This window comes from Setaria italica, chromosome III (assembly GCF_000263155.2).
Source record: "Setaria italica strain Yugu1 chromosome III, Setaria_italica_v2.0, whole genome shotgun sequence".
Lineage (NCBI taxonomy): Eukaryota > Viridiplantae > Streptophyta > Magnoliopsida > Poales > Poaceae > Setaria > Setaria italica.
Window position 1 is genome coordinate 5,865,979 of NC_028452.1, and position 22,250 is coordinate 5,888,228.

Below are 22,250 nucleotides of genomic sequence, written 5' to 3' on the forward strand. Positions count from 1 at the left end.
GTCTGCTGACTGCTGCACAGGTAGTAATTTATATATTTTTATTATTTTTTGATAGAATGCTTGATATGAAGTTATCAGACTTCTAGAAGATGTATAATGATTGATATAATGCTTGACGAAGTCAAAATCCTACTTCCATGCACTAATTTTCCTCGAATGAAGATTCATTCATTGAACAAGGATCTGGCTATGGGTCTAGATTCAGAAAATGGAAAATATCAATGCTATCATTAAGGTAGTACTAGCCAATCCAGTTTTGGACATAGAAGTATCTGAACTTTGAGAGCTTCCTGCTGCAGGTTCATTGGCAGGGAGCGTGGCAGAACCTGTGTTGGGAGATGGTAAAGAAGATGTGCTCAAGGATTGGTTTTCGGCCAAAGGTATCACTGGTGCTGCAGAAGTGTGAGTGCAAGCGGCTTTTACTCTCTGTGCTGCTGTTGGCCTTATGACTCCATTTATTCCGTGGCACCTGAACAACTTCCCTGAGTGGCAGAGATCAGGAATTGTGAGCTTGATGCCGTTGATGTAGAGCTTCTGGTCCCTGCTGTTGGTCACTGTGATCGTGTCACCCGAGTGGCGGGTGGGAACTACTGTTCCATTGGGAAGTTTGATGAGGTCGTCGAACTTCAGCGGTGCCGCGATGGAATGCCTGGACAAGAACTCCAGCACTTGGCTCTCGGAGATTGATGCCGTGGACATCAGCCTGTCACTGGGCATCAGGAAGGTGGTGTTGCGCGGTATCTTCTCCTGCACCATCCTGACGAGCATGACAAAGGTGAAGTAGCGCGCCCGCTGCATTTCCTGCACCGTGGTGGTGATGTCGCTGCTGACCTTAGGTGGGGAAGGTACGGTGGCGCCACCAGCGGTGGCGCCGGAGGCGGACACCATGTGAGTGATGAGCAGGCTCATTGTTGCAAGGAAGGTGGATGCCATGGTGTAAATGGGTTAGCAAGGTATGGCTCTGGTGTGACATCTATTTGCTCCCCGATTCTCAAGCGGGTTGCTTTATTACCAGATTGTGGGGTCGCCTGGTTGGGATGTGGCTGAACTACTTTTGCGCACATATCTCCTGTGTGAACTACTGCTTTTTCAGGCGTTGTGCATGTTTAAATTACTTGATACTGCTTACTGTGAGCAGTGACAGGTTTCGTCTCTACTCTTCTACCAATACCTTATACCTCTCTTCTCCTTATTAAAAAAAAAAACCCTAGACGGTATTAACTGCTCGAATGTGCTTTCCGGTATCAGGTGTTTGTAAAGATATCAGATTCTTGGTTTTTTGCAGCTGCATATCGATAAGCTTGTTGCAGCATTTGCTCTTGGGTTGAGGTTTTCGAACATGAAGGGTCATACCATATGAACCCGTTCGGTGAAATCTTCGTTTGACACCGCTAACCGTATGTGGAGGTTTTCAAAAAATTGAAAAGGATCAAACTTGTTTGTGTTTGAAAAATCTAAAAATTCATAAACTTCTTGGTCCGTTTCTGAAGCCTTGCGTTTAGCTGGTTGATCCCGGAGAAGTCCGCTATCTCGATTCTCGAGCGTTCCACGATAACCAGTTTTTTTTGACATGTCATGAACTCATGATAACCAGTTTTTCACATGTCATGAACTCATGATAACCAGTTTTTTGACTTTTGATCGACACCTTCAGGCTTGAGCGTGCGATCCCAACTAACTAAAAGCCGAAACGCAATACATAAATCGATTCTAATTATCAAGTGCACTAACGAGTTGACATACATTGATCAACATTTGCTAAATGCCTGGCAAGGTAGGATCATTGTTGATCAGTTAATGCTAAGTAATAAAAGAAATATACAGGATGACCGTTTTGCAGCAAGATGGAAGAAAAAGGATGATGTTAAGTACTAAACAGTTGCGAAAGGACGACGCAACTTTCTTTCTTTTTTCTTTCACAAAGTCCCTCCATGGTTGCATGACACTTGTAAAGCCAGCAACAATTCCACACCTCAACAGTCAACACGGATGCAAGTGAGCAGAAACTAGTGAAGATCATTACATCATGTTGATCACAATCTTTAGTCAGTTCATACGCACGCACTCCAAATCCGAAAACACATTTAGTTCAACTTCAATATTTGGCTGGAACATTCTGCGGATCTTTTCACGCACCTCCTTGCTTGAGGCGCAGAGTTCATCCTATGTTTCATGACACCCTTTTTGAGGATTGCCGCATTGCATTTGGATAGTTACTCCACAAATTCCAGTACTTCATGCGAACTTGTATAGGAAGTGATTTCTACCTCTTCAAGTGAATTGAGAGAAATAGCATCAATCCTGTGACTCTGTTCCAAGCGACAAGGGCAAGATGGCAGGCAGGTATGCTTCTGGAAATAAGAAATGGCGATATTGTTATACCAGTGGAGAATATATAGAGCAAAAAACAACTAAGTTTGCTTCTTTCTACTGTGATGTTCAGTGGGCTCTAAATCAAGCACACATCCACGCAGGGACAGTGTAACCCTGTCCACCTCCCTTTTTTAAATGAACCCAAATCAGCAGCCAAAGAAGAAAAGGCACTAGCTAGAGTCGAACTGTCACATTGGTCGAGTGGTTTATATAGCATACCAATATTTTGAATACACCGAACAAACACATCCATAACCACAGCCACACCTCCAGAAAAAGCAGATTAGGAAACTCCCCATTTTCAAACAACAATTAGAAGCTCAAACCATGGAGCAACTAAAATCAAGAAGATTCCCATGTAAAGGTAGCAATCAAATAGGGAAAGCTTCCTCGTACTGTTGCAACTCCTCAAGAGATGCAACATGCCTGGTACCAAGCCATGGTGTTCCCATGCTGAGGATATGCTCAAGATCTTACACTTGGGCAGCTTGTTGGTTGCATTCAAGAAGCTTTCATAGCCATCTATTCCCTGTCACGAGTAGAGATAAAGTAGCCACTGAATAATCAGAGAAACAATTACTTTTGAGGAGACTCTGTTGATACAAACACACCTGTGGAATGGAGATGCCCAGTTTCAACTCATCAACTTCGTCAAATTGCTGCATCAGGGACGCCACCGTAGAACTTTGACCGAGTTCTAGCAGCCGGAGGCGATGGCCAACATCATCAAACTGGTGGCACCGAGGGTCGTAGGCGGCGTTGGACCAGGATAGCTCTGCAAGCTTCAGGGCAGAGATTCGCGCCTCATCAATGGCGTTAGATACAGACAGCTTTTCCAGCCTTGATGCCACGATCTCTAGCTGTCGTGTTTTCCAGACACTGAACCACAGCGATTGCAGTGACTCAGAGCGTACGGAGAGGTTGGAGGCATCGACCAACATGATTAAGAGATTGGGGTCTCTTAGGCACGGGCATTGCGTGCACACGAGGGATGTGAGCTCGCTGCCTTCCATGCGGGCAAGAGTATCGCCAGATGGGTCAGCTTCCCGAACAAGCCGGACGAGGGGGGGCGGAGCCGCCAAGGTCCTCCGAGGCTAAGGTCCATTCCTGTCACTCCTCCGGACGCTGGAAGCTCGAGCACTGCCGCCTCTTCCCCATCGACTTCCGGCTCGAAGAACGGTAATATCCGCGGAGGGACGTAGAGGAAGAGCGCGCCCACCACGCGCTCCGAAGCGAAGCGCAGCCACGGCTCGATGCGCCCGGCCAGGACGCCGCCGCCGTACTCGGCGCGCAGCGCGATGCTGAGTCGCTCGAGGGCCGGGGCGTCACAGGCCGCGAGGGCGGCGTCGACGGTGTCCAGGAAAGAGGCCGGCGGCGGCGGCGCGTCGACGCGTTCTTCAAGGACGAGCTCCGGCAGGGAGGCCCAGACGTGGCGCCAGCGGCGGGAGAGCACGCCGGTGCGCACCGCGGCGCGGGTGGAGCCGAGGCGGACGAGGATGGCGTGCAGCAGCTCGTCGGGGAGGCCGCTGATGCAGTCCTCGCCGGCGTCCATGAGCGGCGGAGGTGATGGGGACTCGAAGATTGGAGGGCGTTTGGGGATTTAGGTTTTGCGAGGTTTGGAAAACGAATCGCGGCGGCGGCGGCGACGACGAGCGACTGAGCGAGCATGGCGGCCGCGGCAGAAGGGCTTGTCAGATGGGCTTTCGGCCCGATGGCATTGCAATAGTTTGTTGGGCTGGGCCGCTCAGATCAGATATTAGTTGCAGCAGGAGAAAGTGAGAAGAGTGTCTAAAAAAAAAAGTCAGAAGAAAAAAAGACCTTTTTACCTGCCGTTGAGTAATATCGAGCACCATCTTCCTGACACCTTCTTACCTTCTTCCTGGCACCTTCTTACCTTCAACTGATCTTCCTAGTTGACGAGGGTAATTGTATCCTGGTTCGCAAAAAAAAGAGAGGGTAATTGTATCCCAATTCATGTTAACTGTGGATAGTGACAAAGTTAAAAAAAATTCTTTATATACTACAGACAGGTTGCGACGCACCTCTGTATCAGGGGATAAAAATGTACTGTAAATCCAAATAGTCTAAGAACTCTTTCCCCCCAAAACATTCTGTAAGCTTGTGCTATTCACCTTTACCATTATCTCAAACAAACATCTTATGTTACAACGTTACAGCTAGACTGGTAGCACAGCCACCCACGGTGTAAAGTTAAAAAAAAATGTACACAACTTCTTGCTGCCTACAACTCTTGATTTGGAAGCGCCGACAATGCAGCTTGCAGAAGAGAAACAAATTTCGACCGCAGAGTGGAGATTGTGAGTCTCACAGACACTTCATCGTCAGTGAAAGAAGCATCACCCCCTCTCGATTCCTCAGCTTGGGCTACCTGACCTTGCAGGAATCGTCGCACGCTGGTCTCGGCAATATCCATTAGGCCCAGGGACGGATGAGTGTGCATCCATCTGGAGATGACAAACGCAGCCAACAGGTACTGGCCTTTGAGGACCAATTCAGATATGAAATACGGAAACAAAACACTACCGAAGAGCAAAGATCTGTTGGTCTTTGACGTGGCTTCATCGTTCCATTGCATAAGGAGATCAGTCTGGAATGACCTTGCAAGATGCCCAACAAGATGGCATAAGTAAGAGAAAAATTTAGAGTATGCTTCTTCCGTTGCGATCTTCTGCATAGTTCCAGATGTCAGAACCAAGGCAAGGAGCTCATGATCATCAGCATTTGATGAGGTGGACACGGTTCCTTCCCTCATTTTCAACTCAACCATCTGCAGGCACTGCAGTCTTAGAGTTTCATATGGGAGTAATAGGACAATTTTGAGAGCCATGAAGCAGTCCAGAGCAGACATAAGTTCAACCAAGCTACAAGCTTCTTCTTCCTCTAGGAACACGCTATGCTTCGAAGATGCTCGGTCCAGAAGTTCAATGACCTTGTGCAGCTCACCAAGCTCAACACGTTTTCTTATAATCTCCATCCAACAACTGTGGAGGGGATGGACAGATAACGGTGCACTCTCTTGTTTGTTCTTTGGACTCTCCAACTCTTCTGGTAGGGCCTCCCATCCATCATCCCATCCATCACTCCAGTCACTTGTTTCTTTTGGTGATTCATGAGGCGGAACATGCTCTTCTTTGGGGGAGAACAATTGCTCCCACTCTTCTAAAACTGCTTCCAAAACTGCAACGTTTGCAGCAGAAGCATGTTCTGACAATTGTAAGAAACAAGATACTGCAGAGTCAAGAGTTGCTAGGCTTTCTGGAGTGATATTAGCATCAGGAAGAAAAGCAGCGACCATCTGAGTAGATCTAAGTGCCACAAGAGTCCCAGTGATGGTGCTAGAGGAGTTGATACTCTCATCAGCTATGGCAGCGCCTGTTCCATGCTCATACCATGACTCCCACGGCTCAACCTGGGAAACTATCTCATTTGGAAGAGTTTTAAGGTTTCTTCCTGTGATACATTGCATCAGCTGTAGCGCATAGACTCGCAATTGGCTCTCCAGCTGCATATCTTCAGAAAAGCGGATTAACTTCCCCCAAACACCCGACCGGACCATTTCTAGAATGCCAGCATGTTTCCCCGTTGACCGGCTCAAAGATGACAGTAACTGATGAAACAATATTTGATATTCACAAGAGCCCTCAATCAAATCTGACAAACACTCTTCTGTAGCAGCATTATAAAGTTCTAATAGATCCAAAGAATTGCTTGGATCTGCACTCTCACCCCCCAATTGTCCCTGTCCTCCATAGTATACTTCAACTACAGATTCAAAGCTACAGCCTGATAGAATCATAGCTCGACAAAAACGCGAGGTTTCCACCATCATTCCACTTTTAAGGCAATCTTTTACATACATGGAGATGGCACCCCAACCTTGGTGCACTGTTATCCCATCATGTATCAAGAGCTGCCTGAAAGCCCCCATGCACAAAGATAACCTATTTGAATTTAAGTATTCTGTCATTTCATATGAGGAAGCATCAATTGACTCCCCCGGTATGTCATCAACAAGTTTAGACCAAAATGTTAGCAGCGTAGCAAGGGGTTTCTTCCACGAAGGTTCCTGTGGATGGCTTCGTGCTAAGTTAGATGGAAAACACAGGGTGCAGTACCTTCCAATAATATATGAAATATCTGTGGCTGGAAGAGCTTGGATGTACTCCCTGCAACTATCATAGTTCAACTCAATTTCACATAGGAAAGCTTGCAACTTTTCATAATCTGTGCAGTTCGATCCTGCTTCACTGCGGCCTTCTAATGATGCCAGCAAGCCAAGAACATAGTGTTTGTAAACACCTTGTCGTGATACGAGTCCCTTGGCCAGAACATCAACATACATACTCACAAGAGCTTGTACCATATCGGCTAGAGCAGTGACAGTAGAGGCATGGATATTCTTGCATACTTCTTCATTGAAATGCTCAAAGTTCAGATTATCCAATCCAGCAATGTTTTTATAGTTCAAGCCATCAATGAAAGAGACTTTCTTGCACTCTTCCTCAAGGACCTTATAATACTGAAATGGTTCGAGCTTATGCGTATGCACATGCTCTGGATATCTCAATTCTATCTCATTGGTCCTCTTCAGATATGAGTGGCATGCTGAAAGAATGCCATAAATGTAAGAGAGGCGTTGCTTATTATACCCATCGATCTCCGGATAGACATCTGAATATATCATATCAATCACACCCTTAGCTGATCTGACAATGTCCTCCCGGAAATCAGAAATTTCGTTCAAAATATGATTGTTATCCCAATATTCAGAGAGAAGACTGCAGGCGAGAAATCGTAAAAGCACCTAAATCCAAGCAACAATATGACATTTTTAAGCATCAGAGACAAAAGTACAGATGAGAAGTTTACATCTAAAGAAAACTAAAATATAAGCTCGGATCTGCGAGAGGATACCTCCGTTCGTTGCAAGCCATACGTCTCAGCTATCTTTACTGCTTCCTTCAGTATGTGTTTTTTCTCCAGCTTTACAGAGTCAACAAAGGAGAAAATTACTCTTTTGATATAATTAACATCACCAGACAAGAATCGAGATGTGTCTATATCAGGTAATATTTGTCTGAGCATTCGCGCTTGATCAGCCAGTTGTTTCTCCTCCTCTAACTTTGATTTCCATTCTCTCCAGAAGGTTGTATTTGCCATATCAATCTGGTCTAAATCATCTGTCAAAGTAAAGGTAAAAACAAAAACAAAATGGTAAATATTAGCATAAAATAATTCACATACTGAATGCTCAAAGGTAAAATAGTGACCATACTGATGTGCTGTTGTTTTTAATACACCTACCTGTATCTGCTGAGGTGAACTTCTCATGAAATTTGTGAAGCAACAGATTTCTCCTCTGCTCAGGAGTGGAACACTCTTTCTTAGAATTATTGAGGGAACTATATAACATCCCTATACTCATCATGCTGCTGATTTCTTGATAACATTCTCGTCTTTTTAGCTCTTCCTCTATTATTTTCACTCCATTGAAAGGGTCCATGAGATTCAGGAGAACTGAGCAGCCAAGTACATCGAACTCTTCATCAACAGGAGGCTCCATTATAGACTTTGCAAGAATCATAATTAGATTATCATTGGGAGCCAACCCATTTACAGCTAACCAATATATGATGCTAATTGTTGCTTCTACTTTTGTTGAAAACCGATATTTCCTAGTGGTATGATCTGTCCTTGAAGTCTGATTTTCACCATCCCACATTTCCTCATTGGACAATTTCAAAAGCCATGGTAACTCCAGGACTGCAAAGGATAAGAATTTCCGATTGTCTACCAGCATAGACTCCCAAGTATGTGCATCTCCATTTGACAAGTCCAAGCAAACTTTTGACAGCATTTCTTTAACAATTTCCACATGATCTTTGTGTCTATTATGGCCACGGTCATCTCTCAGATCAAGTATGTCTTGCACACTTTGCACAGGAAGTGGTGTGATTGAAGACCCACCAATCAAGAAATTGGGAGGATTTGTTCCTGTTGTAATCATTAATTTCTCAAATTTACCATGAACATCAAGCTCCTTCCAAGCATTCAATAATTCCCCAACAGATTCTTCGTCACAATGGCTGAGAGAGAAGCCCAATAGCTTTTCACGGGTACCAGTATCCAAATTGTCAAGTGGAGGTCCTCTAGCAATTGCAGCACATAAATCCCACACTGCACCATGACTCTTTTTTGTTAAATTTAGACAGATATCAAAGGCTAGTTGAAGATCACCATTAACAACAGCTTCTCTGGCAATAGCCTCCTCCACAGCAGCTACTTCCTCTTCACTTCTTAACCCCAGAAGTTTAGCAACATCAATAATCTCTTCAAAGTGAAGATATGCCCCTGTTTGACTCGTAATAACCATGCGAATGATCTCCATAGGGTCCTTTATCTGCCTGAACTGAACAGGAAGGATGGTCACTCCTAGATAAGGAAGTCTAACAGTAAGAGCATCAATTATATCAGTTTCTGCTTGAACATTTTTGCTATTAGGTAACAGATTCAGGCATTCCCTGGCCTTCCAAATCTGCAAAATATTGTATAATCCAAGGGACCATTAATCAGAAATGAAATAGCAGATCAGTATTAGGATGACAAATAGTTTGGTATCATTAACTCACTTCATTCCCAGACAAAGTTGAAGCTGAGAAGAAATACTCCCTTGCAGCTTGTATCACAAGATTTTCAGCCTTCTCTGTGGACAAAGAAACTGCACTTGTTCCTCCAAGATAATTCCTGGCTAGTGAAAATTTGCCAGCTTTCAAAAGCCCTCTGATAAATTCTGCCAGCATATATTCTGAATCAAGAAAAGGAAATGCCTTTTCTTGGAAGAGTTTCAAATCACGCCACATGTTAGCCCACTCATTGTCTGATCGAACAGGTTGACGTCTGCCAAATTTGGATAGAAGCAGCCGTATAAGTTGCTTTACATTCTTCTTATCTAAGTGAGCACTAAGGAAGAAATGTGTTGGTTTTGGGACCTGTAATCAAATTCAGCTATTAATTGCACTGCCAGTGGAAAACATTGCAAACGAGTAAACAATCCACAAAAGTGAAAGGCATAACTGCTAGCAAGCTTTGTAGTTTATCAGATGTACTAACATAAATTTAACATGCCTATGTGAAAATTAATATCCAAAGATGTGAAAATGCACGAGAACAATTGTACAACTTATTTACAAACAGCATCCGCCTAACGTGTTGTTCCCCAGTGCATACCTATCCCCACTTACCAGAGCTGCCAAGCCCACCAAAGGATAGAAAAGAAAGAACACTGACTAAAGAGCACTACCCTTCAATCTTGGCAACAACTTGAAATCGTTCCTGAAGGTCAGGTTCCTTCCCATTGAAAATCTGAAGGTTGCCAATACTACAAGCTTCTTATAAGCCGACTGAATAAATTGAACTATTCACTGCTAAAATGAAAGATCCTTAAAGTCCATTTAGCAGTTCAAACGTGAGAGTGGTTCTGTGAGGTAAGTGGTGGAAGCAATTATGGGAGCGGATTTTGGTTGGGTCTGGGCTTATGGAAAAGAATAGACAGATAGACAGTTTTTCCCAGCACCAGAGCATGCACCTCCCCTCACATATGCTCACAGGTATCCCTATACAGAGCAGCAATGCTAAAACAGTCCAAGTAGATTTTCTGCAATTTAACATTCAAAAACATGGAAGAAGCCAAAACAAAAACACAAAAGCCGTAATTTTATTGAAGAGGCATCAATACCTGATAATAAGCAAAGAGCCGTCCTACTTCTACATGGCCTTCAGCAACTTTTAGCCTCTTCTCCAATATATCAAGATATTTGACATTATTAAGTTTGTAAGATGCCGAATCATAGTGATAAAAATCTTCTGGGCCATTGCCCAGAGCAGATAAGATATCAGCACACACACATTGCATCTCATCATAAGAAACCACAGAAGAACCAAGAGCTTGCTTAGCATCTTTCAGATTGCATTCTTCTTCACTAGCCAATAAAGATTTCTCTCGTTTTGTTTTATGGAGTAACTTTGATAATATCGATGACATGGTATTCCACAGGTTAGTTGCACTGCACATATAAATGCAGTGAACAGATGTTTCTATCATTTCAGCAAGATCCTTGAAGAGCCCATATATTGGTAACTCCCCACAACCATTTTCAACGACGGCTAAGCAAATGGAAAGCTCATTTTCAGCAGCTACCTCTTTCAGCCATCTAACCAGGTAGGATTCTTCTTGTTTGCGTTCATTACTTGAGGAGATCAGGTGAAATCTCTTCTTCATAAAAGGGATTGCATTTTCTTCTAGCCGTTGAACAACTGTATCTTCTTTGACTCCTTTGAGGATGATTTTGAACTTCTCATAATCAGGCAGATCTTCCCATGTCACAAGATTCATTATAAACTCATTCAACTCATTAGAATATACAACTTGGTAGAGGCATTTAATGTCATCAAAGAATGGCTGCAACTCTGCAATGCCCTTTTGACATGCAAGCTCTATCATGGCCAGACAATTTTCCAGCTGTCCACTCAAGCAGTCAATGTCCCTTGCTCTGTTCTTGTACCACTCACAAAGTTCAGCAACAGAAGGCCATGAAAAGCCTGTTGATTGTTTTACAAGTATTTCCGTTTTGATCTCTCCAATCTTGTCTGACTGGGTAGGACAATTGCTTATATACGAAACCATCTGTTCACATTCAACCCAATCACCATCTCTTAATATGACAACACTAGGAGGGGATTTCCCTGGTAGCAACTGACTATAAGTCTGAACAGCAACAGTTTCTGGGATAGCAGACAAAACACGTAAAATGTCTGAAGAGATAGTGTACGGATGACGTTTGAAGATAAGATTTAAAGCCCCAATTTTGCCACTTTCAGCTAAAGCTGTGGCAGTTTCCACCAGTGCCATCGAACGGAATTTGCTATATTCTTCTGCTGAGTACCTGCGTAGCAAGACCATTGCATTTAGGTAGAAGAAACTAGTAATCAGCAAGCAAGTAAAGTCCAATGTAAAGCGGCAAACTGCACATCAACTGTATGTGCAATCAACTTGCAAAATATTTTGCTCAGAAAGATGACATCATCGACAGTGTAGAAAAAGAGGCAACTCTTTGAAGAATTGGAATGAGACATCATAGAACCCTAGAAATGTCTAAGTTATTGATAAAGAGAGGAAAAGGTCACAAACCATTCCTTTGACTTAGAAGATTAAAGATTGCATTCATTTTCCTTTTTCCTTTATGTAAAAGAGCCAGGTTGCCATTGGGTTAAGCTCATTTTGGTGATAAGTGTAAAGCTACGCTAAATTACCAAGAGAAATGTAATAAATGCAGAAATCTCAATGGTACATTTTGAGTATTGGACTGTGACTCAGATATGCTCTATGCGTGTAATGAATCATCTTAAATTTATTAGATGTGTGTAGGTGTGACTTAACAACTGTATTATAGTTGTAAATACTTCCAATATTAATTAGCATTTTGCTGGTTGTGAATCCTTATCCAAAGAAGGAATGGCAAGAACATACCTTCCCATATTAATTCCCAAGAATGTCTCTAACATGTCTCTGTGCCGCAATAAACGAAGCCTAATGATTCGACTGTCCCATGTTGAGCCCTCGCTGCTGTTATCCAACCGAGAAAATTTGTAATGGTCAGTTATGCGAAGTCCAAAAGAAAGTAGAGCCCTTAAAGCTGCTTCTGTAGGCCCAACTTTATTTACACATTCTGATAATACAAATACTTGGTCTTTAATTTTTGCTAAGTACGAGTCTATCTCACTAGTATCACCATCACAGTGCAACCAGCGTGCTTTAAGAACTTCATCCTTATCTAGATTATATCTGGAAGCAAAATCTAAGGCCTCCTTGAATCGATTCTCTCTTATCATAACAGAGTACATTTCTGTTACTGTAACTTTGGAGAATGATATCAGACTCCAAAACATTTTATCCATCTCCGTTTGTTGATGCTCCCTAGAACCACTAGGTAGGTTAGGTTCCAAATCACTGTCCATCCGCTTGTTAGCTGAAGTATTTCTTTCATATCTGCTAGATTGCAGAATAAAAGCATGTCCTTCAGTAGCCTTTGCCTTCTCCAATAGTGGTGTGGATAAAACTGGGTCATCTTTGGAAACAACCTCGCTTTCAGTGATGCCGTACATGCTAATACTACCATCCGCTCTTACCAACATGAGAACATTATCTGTCCACCAACTGATGTCCTTAACATCAATTAGGCATCTACCACTTCCAAGAGTATGAAGCGAAAAAGTGTGTTTGTCACCATCAAGTGCAAAGAGGTTTACAGAGCCAGTCAAATCCAATGTAGCAATATGCTTGCCGTCAGGTGAGATCCTGATTTTTGGGGATGAAACAAAGGTTTTTTGATCCTTCAGAGGAGAAAACACTCCTTCCAACTGCACGCTTTTAAATGAAAGACTAAGTTCCAAATTTCCATCGACGTGTAATAGGTACAGAAAATAGGTTCCTAAAATATAAGAGTAAAACTATTAGAAACAAATACACCATTTGACAAGAAGTTCATGGTATGTGGAATTTACAACATAAAAGCTCCTATATGTTCTTTTATCAAGATGAAAATGTAAATATCAAGGGAGAAGATCAGCAGAAATCTATATGGTGCGAAATTTCAGAGAATAGGCTACATAGTGCAGGACTGACAAGTAACAACCAGTAACAGGTGTAGCAGTTGAAAACAGACTAGTACATGAGCATACCAGAATAACTATTGGAGTTAAATGAAGCATTGGAATCCGCAACTAGGACAAATAGTGAGTGACGCTGATCGTAATCAATGCACGATAAACTCCGAGGTAACTGTATAGTCCTAGCTGACACCACATCTTTAGTTGATATAGGTACTTGACACAAACTGGCCTCAGGTTCTTGAGTGTAATCAAATCTATGAACCATGCAGTCACTTGTAAAAATGTAGAAGCCCGGCCTACAAATATTCAAGTAATTTATTAGTTGCTGCCAAATTATCCCAAGAAACGAAGAATCATATATAGACTCTTTAAGGGGAAAGGTTCTAACTGAAAAACAATTGAGAATCACCTAAGCAAGCTTGAACCATCCTGCACAACCAGATCAATAATGGAAGAAGATAGCTTCAACTGATCGCATGTCCTCCTTGCTAATAACTCCCCATTTTCTTTGATCAAGTAGAGTGTGCTTAGGTCATCCACCACACCAAAAATGCCTTGAGCCTCCAGCCAAGCCCCATTAGTGAAAAATGTTATTCTGTCATTATCTGGCCATAAATAATTAGAACACAGTGTGTAATCAGAACAATTTTGATACCTAGTACATCACAATCCCGTGAAATCTACTGCAGAAAAATGCACAAGGAACTATGTTTCGCATTGTAAAACCATTTTCAAGCACCTGAAAAGAAAAGGAAAAGATGCAAATCGGTACTGCGTAGGGATTGGAGCAAAATGCCAACAGTACCACATTTCTGTCAACAGAAACAACAGTTGCCACCTAATCTCCCAAAATTTCTAATTGGTCTCTCTGAGGAATAGAAACATAATGATCACTGCAAAATGTATGCTTGATGTGCATAAATGGTAACATGATGCATGGACTGAAATCCTTTCAATAGTCAGCACAGCTTTTCTTCCAAGCATGGAAATAGCAGCCAGCGCCCAAATCCTCCACATATGGGTCAATAAATTTGGAGCCTTCACATATACTACTTACATGCGAACTAGTAAGTTAGAGTCACAACAACCTTACTTCTGCATATTAGTAATGTAATATTACACATCTGAAAATGCTATTGTCAAGACCAAAGAATGATAGCTTCCACAAACACCAATTTTCATTTAAATAAATGCAGATTATGATGATTACAGATGTCACATCTCATGAAGGACTTCAAAGTTCAAATGCTAGGTAGTTCCTTCCTCATTCCAATGGAAATAGGTTAATACTCTCGATGCACGAGACTTGAGTAGACCCTTTCTTTCATGCTTAATACACTTTATAGTTAATCCATGTTAGTGACACAATAAGAACCAAAACCACTCGTACTCACTTACTTGTGTAAACACCACAAGGTGATGCATAGCCATCACGTTTCCTCAAGATGGTGATGCGATTCCCAACAGTTACAGACACATATTCTGCATTCATCGAGACGAACAATGACACGCCATCCCCCCTCTTCCTCTGGCTACTCCTCCCCAGCGCGCTGTACCTAGCCCACCTCTCCCTAAGCTTGCTCACACCTGCAAGTGTGGTAGTAGCACGTAGAAGCAACTGGTCAGCGCCACACCCTGTATGGATGGATTTGTGAAGGTTTTAAAGCCAAGGAATTGTACCTTGCAAGGAGAGATAGGAGAGGACCCCTCCTCCGGCATCTGAGCTACCACTACTTGTTGCGTCGCCCTGGTATCCTTCCTGCTACGTTTGCAACAATTACATAAAACAGTGAACATCGTCAAGATTTCACAGAAACCTTTTTAGCTTCCAAATACTACTAATAAAATCTAGTAAATTAAACACCCTCGCAGCAACGTTGCACAAAATAAAAAAAGCATAGAGAATGATAAATAACTATTATAAAAAATATGCTACAAGAGAAAGCAACTTGTGAGTCAATGTGATAACTCCGGCGACACCTTCACGCAGAGAAAAAAAAATTGAAAAACCTCAGGAAAATTAGTGCTGAAAAGAGTCAATCCGACGCGCACCCGCCACGCAATCTCCTCCGAGCACAACGCGCCCGCGATTGGATTCCGGGGCGGGAGGAAGCACGGGAGGACGAGAGGAGCCGGAGGGGCAGGGCACTCACATGAGGGATCACGTGGGATCCCGACGCGTGGCGGCGGATCTCGTACAGCGCGTCTTCCGCCCCCGCTGCCATCGCCGGCGTCCCGCGCCTCGCCGGAGATCTCCGAGTTCGAGCTAGAGCTCGAGTCGAGGGGTTCGTTTTAATTTCTCTTTCTCTCTGTTTTTTTTCTTTCGTTTTTTCTCTTCCGGTGAGGTGCGTCGGCTCGGAGCCTTGTTCGTGCTCGCGCTAACAGGTGGGCTTCACGTGCTAGGCCTCGATCCCTGGTTTCCTATGGGCCTTCCTGGTGTACATGGTGCTTTCGGCCTTTCTGCGATCTGGTCTCGAAGAAAAAAAAAAGGACCGAATGGCCGAATTTTCACGACTGATGTAGTGATGTGTGTTCTCTTTCCTTTTAAGATGCTAGTATTCATAAAGGCATTCCGTGACATTTACGTTATTCTGTTAAATTACGATGACACCTTAGCTGTTTTCTCATAAGTTCCACGCTAGCACTTGCACCCAAGATACATCTACCAAGAGTGAAATATGTTTTGTCCCCCTCAAGACTGATGCAAGAAGTAGAGTATTGAATCCAGATGATCTGAAGAACCCTGCAGAAGTGAAAGCGCAACAACCTAGACACCTAGTCAGAGTCAGACCACAAAAAGCGCCAACATACCTAGAGCTGCTAACATCAGAGGAAGAATTTGACCTTCCAACAGTGTCCCCGGAAGGAAGCCATCAATTGTTCACAAAATGTGACCTTGCAGAACAACAATTCACAAGAAACTATTGGCTCAGGTTCGCACAGTTTTTCAGGTGCATCGAGCGGAGCAGCGGGCAGCCATCTGCAGAGTTGATGCAGATTGCCACTAAGGACAGAGCTCGTGGAAGAGAGGCAAAGGATCAGGGCTGGATCTAGAGCTCTGATCGCCTGGCTTCCACCTATAATTCAGCAATTCTTATGACTGATTTGTTGTGAGAGAAAAATACTGTTTGATGGCTGATAAGTAGGCTGATTAAGCTGAAGCGAACAGGCACATGGAACCCTCATTGGGCCGCCTTACTATGACCTGTCGATCGTCGCATCGAAAACCTTATCACCCCTCCCGTCTGTTGAAATTATCACAAGGCTTAGGGGTTGGGTTTTAACATGGGTGGATTAATTTACTTTCTACGATAACGGTAAGGAAACACTTTCTACTCCATAAAAGCTGGGGCTCCAAATCAGCGCATCGCATGCACATCACAGTCACAAGTTGAGGCTCCAAATCAGGCATGTTGATATATGGGAAGCATTGAATACACATTCATCACCGTTTGCCTCCTGAGATTGTATGTACAGTCTGACAGTCATATATATAAACCCCACGTTTCTGGCCTTCCGGGGGTGAACTACCAACAGAGCTTCAGTTCAAGCGATGATAAGGAGTATCTTCCGTCAGCTCACAAAAAATGTACGTGCTTGCCTCTTGAAGTTTACATATGCATGCATGCTGGACTGCAGAGGAAACAAGTATGGCATGAGCACCAACCATAGGGAAAAGTCAAGAATTCAGTCGTTTGTGCTGGAATTTTACCACCAGGATACATAACAATCTGAATAGTGATTTTTAGGAAGACTTAATAAAAGGGCTGTAACCCTACCCTCCAACTGATAGCTAGGACAACATCTAGGTCTGAATGCACCTGTTTTTATAAGCGTCAAATTGAAGCAGGTTTTTTTTTGGGACATGTACCCTCACTTCGTGCTAATTTTGGTGTCATAATAAGCATGGCATGAGCTTAGCTAGCACATAAAAACAATTAAACTGTACTTGAAGACTAGGGTAGTTTGAAACCTAAGGGTGTGGATTAAATGGTTTTGGTTGGTGGTTTAGAGTTCAAAAAAGAGCTCAGAACAAAACATGAGATGTTCTAATTCCACAGGATAGTTCATTTCTACAAGCAAAATGGTGCATACGTCTTCTAGGATGTTTGAGTCCACACAGAAAACTTACAACTAGGATGGCTTTTTCTTCTGCCCAATTTTTGAAAACCGTCTTAGATCTTGGGCACCTTTCTTCATTTCCCTGCATGGCAAAATATGAGAATAGTCCTGGAAATGCCCCATGTAAAAGAAATGTTCTTATCCACAAAGAAGATAGAGCAAACCTCTGGTGCAAGAACACTATGAGATAGAACAGGGGCAAAAGTATCAGCGTCAAGACGCAGAGAGCCAAGTAGAACCTGTTTGTTTGTTTCTGCAGAAAGGGGAAAATAGTAGCTGTAAGATGGCAGAGATCCGTTCTGGGTTTATCAAGTAAACAGTAGATTATTTCCCATGGAAATTTTCTTAATCCCTTATTCTAAATATAGAGAGATGCAAGAAGCTTAGTTCAAATGATAGTGTTTATTTATTGGGAGGGTAATGCTATGTGACAGTTTGCAAGCTCGAATTACAAAAAAAGAAATCTATATTGGAGTCATTCATAAGGAGTTCAGAAAAGAAGCTGAAATGAAAGTTTGTAAGTTATCCCCCAAAAAACTAACCAGAATAAAAAACCAAACAATGCTAGCTCGCTAAAAATGCTATCTGCCGCTTAAAAGGTCATCTATCAGATTTAGCTTCATTCGTTAATGCAAAGCATAATAACCTGAAATAATATAAGCATCAAAACATAGGTACACAGCTTCTAGATAGAAATTTGCTCACCCTGCCACCTTTAGGGAAATGTTTAGTGCCCCGATTGCAAGTGTGAGCATCACAAAATTGGCGCAAGAAAAATTCTGCAAAAACAAGCAGCATTAGAAAAGATCTGCAATGCCAGCTGCATCAGAAATCAGAAAGAGACCTACATCATGAGATAAATGCGAGTCAATGATCACTACGTTCAAGTAGAACACACTTACCATGAAGACGGCTGGCAGCAAGACCTTGATTAATTGGAAAGCAACTGTCTGCAAGGCTCTGCCAGCAGAAGTAGGGAGTTAAAGATTGCTATCACCCATACACAGGTAAAAGGAAAATAATACATTATTGCCAGAAAAAGCAAAGTACCAAGCAAAATTAATAAAAGCCACATTTTTTACAGTTCTCCAATAGTGAGTCACAATAATCTCAATTATGCATGCTACCAGAATAGAACAAAACCAAACAAAAAAAAAACAGTTACAATAATGATAAGAACCTCACAAAGATGACGGTTCCTCAAAGCTGCAGCTGCATTGCATTTACTCTTTGGCTTCTTGAACTCCATCATCATATCACAGTGAAGTGCTCCACACAGATCTGCCAAGCATCTTCCTTCACTCTAAGGAAATAGTTCAAAATCCACAATTTCAGAGATAGTGAATGAATTGTTAATGAAAAGAAAAATACAACCATCCCATGATATCAGTATGGCAGTATCTCAAACTGACAAAACTGAGCTAGACAAGCTTGCAGGTACATTTCAAAACTGCTGCATAAGAATGAAAATGATGATGTGCAAGATATATTTTGTGAAGTTTTCATCACATGATATCAGTATGATGGTATCAAGGATTACACCCTTCATAGTGACACAATACTAAATCAAATTAAGGGACAGTCTTGGAGTGCTTTCAACACTGCAATTTTACATTTGATTCTACTGACAAGAGATGGTATTATTTCAGCTATCATGGATTATTGGAAGCATACATTCATATTAGTTATTGCAGAGATGGGACCGCAATTTAATATGTAACGACTAGATTGTCATGCATTTCTGCACAATTGTAAGCTTTTATACTTTGCTTCACCTCCATTTTTCTGGCTGCTAGCTGTCCTTATGAAAGAAGATACAAGCATAGAGCTTGTAAAAACCGCAGACAGTATCAAATTCCTGTTAAGCAAACATAATTACTGTCAAGAAACACACATTATCCAGAAGATTCTTGTGCCGATTTTCGAAATGTTGGTCAAGGAACTTCTCTGCTCGGAAAGCTTTCTTGCAGAAACCACAACGCCACTCATTAATATCAAAATGAATCTTATGTTGCTCTTGCTCCCGGAACATGTCATTATCGGGACGAAGTCTACATTTGCTAGGGAGTTCATATTTCTCTTTTTCCACAAAGGGCATCAGATACTGCAAAGAAAGAGAGCTTGACATGATTAACTGTTATGGATGCTGAAATGGAGATAGAACTGTTAGATTGAATGTGCTACCTCATCAATAGCTTCCCAAGCTGCACGGCTCCTTTCCCTTGAGCAATGCACCTCATGTTTGTGTGGGTCTTGAAGAAGAATTCTGGAATCAAGTGAAATAGATGAGGTCATGTCTCAAACTCTACCTAGGTACCCAAAGAAAATTTCTCAAGTAATTTCATGTTTCCTGTCATTAGGGCTACAAGGAATAAGCTACCTTGGGAGAATGATGGTGTGAACCTTATTTATAATTTATAAATTTTAACATTATGCAAAGAACAAAAACATATTATTTTAGGTGCACATGCAGAATAAAATAAAACATGCCAAATTTCCACGTGCAGTGTATGTGTTTAAACACAGTACCTGGATCTAGCAGCTCCATGGAATTCCTAAAGCACAAAAATGAACAGTTTCTACATTAGTGAGAATAGGGAACAAGGCATTCATCATAACATCAAAGAGAACAGTGGAGGAAGCCCAACATTACAAATGCATAAAACGTTGTAATATTAGGTGTTTAGAAAGTACTCATGGTAAGCATTATCATTCCTAATTCCTCCCCTGTATACATGAAGCCTATAATTGCTCTAGCAGTGATATGAAGGCAAGTGATCTGGGACACAACACGACTTGGCATTTTGGACACTTGAAGTCAGTAATGTAAGTATTTCATGAAATCAAGCCAAGTTGGCATGTGCACCACCAAGTACAACTAAGGAACATTTACTGAAAAATCTGGACCAGGAATCGCAAGATGATTTCTTGTTCTTAACTTTAACAAGCTTAAGCATTTTGCAAATTGTCAGCAGGCAATAGATCCTAGTAAGAAAATGAACACTTCATAGGCCAAACTAAGCATGAAAAACTAGTCAGATAAGCTTGCACAAGCAAAACTTCATGGGGCCTCCAAACTTTGAATTTTCAAAGATAGTTGCAAGTTTCGGTATGCAGATGCAAAAGGAGGCCAAAAAAGCAACTGTCCTCACACATATCGCATAATCTGTTGGGCGAGAAATAGTAGACTTAGCTCAACTACAACCGCACAAATCCAGCTCAAGCTCAAATCGCATATCCTAGCCTTACCGAATCTATCAAACACGAAGCTTAATCACCCCCGAGAGAAAGTAATTTGTTGCATCATAGCAACCGGAGAAGCATGGATTGAGCGTACAAATCTAGAATTCAGCAAGAGAAGCCTGGAGTATACTAATACAGTAATACCTGATCCTGATTCCTTCCGGCCACGAGCAGAAGGGAGCAGGCAGAGAGCAGAGCGACGAGGAGGAGCGACGGCGGGACGCCAGCACAGCAAAGCATCCTTGAAGTTTCCAGATCCCTCGGCGCGTCGCTTGACTTCAGCGGCCGCGCGCTCCGGGCGGCGGCGCGGGACCGAAGCAGTGGAAGACGAAGCAAAGGCGACACGCGCGCCGCGCTCGCTTGGGGCAGAGTTAGGGGCGGCTGGGACGCTCGTTTGGGCTGCCGGCGTCAGGCGGCTCTCCGGACATCAGCGGCGGAGGACTGGATCGCATCCAGAATTTTTTAAAAATACCCCTGAACATTTTTAAATAACCCCTAATTTGGATCGCAATTAATGGTCGCGATCCGAATATTTTCAAAATATCCCCTACTATTTACAAATAACCCCCTATTTTCGATCGCGAATATTGATCGCGATCCGAATATTTTTAAATACCCCTTATATTTACAAATAATCTTCTAAATTGAATCGTGATTATTAATCGCATAATCGTAGAAAGGCCCCGTAGTTTCGTATAAGCCTTCGGGTCGCGTCTCCCCGCGTCCATCCAGCTCCGCCCGCCGCCGTCGTCCCAGAGCCGCAAAGCTCCATCTTGCCCAACCAACATCTTCTGAACACCTAAGGTCTCCACCCACCCATCGCCGCGCGCCATTGCTTCGCGAGTGACCTCACATCAACCGGACATGACGCGACCTCCGGGCTCCAGCGGTGCTGTTGTGGGGATTCCACACCCACCCGGCCTCCGACGCGGCTGGTTGCGATATCGCCCGCCGCTGCCAGCAAGCACCGCCTCAAGGCGAGAACCGCAGAGGCTGCTCGCTGAAATGCTGCATCCGCAGCAGGGGGCTCCGGCTGACATGGCAGCTAGCTGGTGAGGTCCAACTTTTCATCGTCGTCGGGTTTTGCCTGGTCCGGCGAGGTGAGCCATCAATCATGGCGAGATCAAGATTGTTTCCCTGCGGTGCAGCCATAAACTGAGCATTGCATGTACTCTTGAGGGTCTTTAGAGTGCTGGCTGTATTCATTGTATCAGTATGCTCTTAATCTTCAGAAGCGCCCAAGTGTTATAGCCTAATAGGCTCATCTAAGCAAGTCAATCTCCATTGTAGGCAATGATCGATGTTGCCAAGGAAATTGGTGCAGATGCACGGCGCGCGCTCATCTGGTCTGCGCTGCGCCGCGCCAGCTCTCACTCTGCAATCTGGCAATCTCCACTGCAACCACAGCATTTATATGCTCAGTGACTGGAGAACACCACCACACTAGGATAAAGAGAAAGACAGAAGGAAAAAATAGCAGAGTTAGATGGAGCTCTTGTTTATTGCAATTATTGTCAACAGACGATTCTCAATACATTACATCATCGTTTAGCCGACCAGGTTTGCCGATTCTGAGTTCTCACTTTCCCCCAATTGATAGCACAGTCTTAAGCCTACCAAGTTTAAGAAACCAAATCTTTACAGTTCTTCGCGAGATGCTTTCCGATCACTATCCCGTACCAACTTTGACCTTAAGATCTACCGTTCTGCCTTTTCTACGACGAGTACTTTTGTCAGTTACTACCAAAATTTCAAGCCCTTACATGATAAGTAAAGAATGAAATACAAGAGACAGGGAAAATCTTTGTTCATCCAAACGTGTG

At 42.9% G+C, this 22,250-nt stretch overlaps 3 protein-coding genes across 10 annotated transcripts; all 3 read right to left on the minus strand.

The window, feature by feature from the left end:
- Nucleotides 1-201: 201 nt before the first annotated feature.
- On the minus strand, nt 202-1,275 carry LOC101754289 (FAS1 domain-containing protein SELMODRAFT_448915). Its single transcript, XM_004960673.4, has one exon. The coding sequence runs from the start codon at nt 931-933 to the stop codon at nt 202-204; it is 732 nt and encodes a 243-aa protein (XP_004960730.1). The 5' UTR covers nt 934-1,275.
- A 594-nt stretch (nt 1,276-1,869) lies between these two features.
- On the minus strand, nt 1,870-15,413 carry LOC101755641 (MAG2-interacting protein 2). Of its 8 annotated transcripts, XM_022825346.1 has the most exons (14): nt 15,216-15,413; nt 14,743-14,824; nt 14,461-14,649; nt 13,472-13,667; nt 13,132-13,358; nt 11,921-12,881; nt 10,130-11,336; nt 9,024-9,383; nt 7,699-8,929; nt 7,309-7,574; nt 4,416-7,198; nt 2,985-4,306; nt 2,851-2,902; nt 1,870-2,351 (listed from the first exon to the last, which is right to left on the minus strand). In XM_022825346.1, the coding sequence occupies exons 1-11, from the start codon at nt 15,285-15,287 to the stop codon at nt 4,616-4,618; spliced, it is 7,374 nt and encodes a 2,457-aa protein (XP_022681081.1). In that variant the 5' UTR covers nt 15,288-15,413; the 3' UTR covers nt 1,870-2,351; nt 2,851-2,902; nt 2,985-4,306; nt 4,416-4,615. The 8 variants fall into 8 exon arrangements, with proteins under 8 accessions (XP_022681081.1, XP_022681082.1, XP_022681079.1 ...); XM_022825347.1 differs by lacking the exon at nt 2,851-2,902; XM_022825344.1 differs by having other exon boundaries at nt 1,870-2,902.
- Nucleotides 15,414-16,453: 1,040 nt separating this feature from the next.
- On the minus strand, nt 16,454-20,881 carry LOC101756321. Its single transcript, XM_004960679.3, has 10 exons — nt 20,572-20,881; nt 19,714-19,739; nt 19,369-19,450; nt 19,079-19,288; nt 18,365-18,487; nt 18,087-18,144; nt 17,890-17,963; nt 17,349-17,437; nt 17,195-17,266; nt 16,454-16,695 (listed from the first exon to the last, which is right to left on the minus strand). The coding sequence occupies exons 1-9, from the start codon at nt 20,665-20,667 to the stop codon at nt 17,197-17,199; spliced, it is 828 nt and encodes a 275-aa protein (XP_004960736.1). The 5' UTR covers nt 20,668-20,881; the 3' UTR covers nt 16,454-16,695; nt 17,195-17,196.
- Nucleotides 20,882-22,250: the final 1,369 nt, after the last annotated feature.

What these genes read in the sequence shown, in the direction of transcription:
- LOC101754289 (XM_004960673.4), bottom strand. Translation starts at nt 933, where the DNA reads ATGGCATCCACCTTCCTTGCAACAATGAGCCTGCTCATCACTCACATG.
- LOC101755641 (XM_022825347.1), bottom strand. Translation starts at nt 15,287, where the DNA reads ATGGCAGCGGGGGCGGAAGACGCGCTGTACGAGATCCGCCGCCACGCG. An exon ending in GTTCACCTCAGCAGATACAG is followed by an intron (nt 7,575 to 7,698) that starts GTAGGTGTATTA and finishes TTACTTTGACAG; the next exon opens with ATGATTTAGACCAGATTGAT. An exon ending in ATGGCTTGCAACGAACGGAG is followed by an intron (nt 7,199 to 7,308) that starts GTATCCTCTCGC and finishes GCTTGGATTTAG; the next exon opens with GTGCTTTTACGATTTCTCGC.
- LOC101756321 (XM_004960679.3), bottom strand. Translation starts at nt 20,667, where the DNA reads ATGCTTTGCTGTGCTGGCGTCCCGCCGTCGCTCCTCCTCGTCGCTCTG. An exon ending in TGCTGCCAGCCGTCTTCATG is followed by an intron (nt 17,964 to 18,086) that starts GTAAGTGTGTTC and finishes TTGTTTTTGCAG; the next exon opens with AATTTTTCTTGCGCCAATTT. An exon ending in ATAGTGTTCTTGCACCAGAG is followed by an intron (nt 17,267 to 17,348) that starts GTTTGCTCTATC and finishes TTTGCCATGCAG; the next exon opens with GGAAATGAAGAAAGGTGCCC.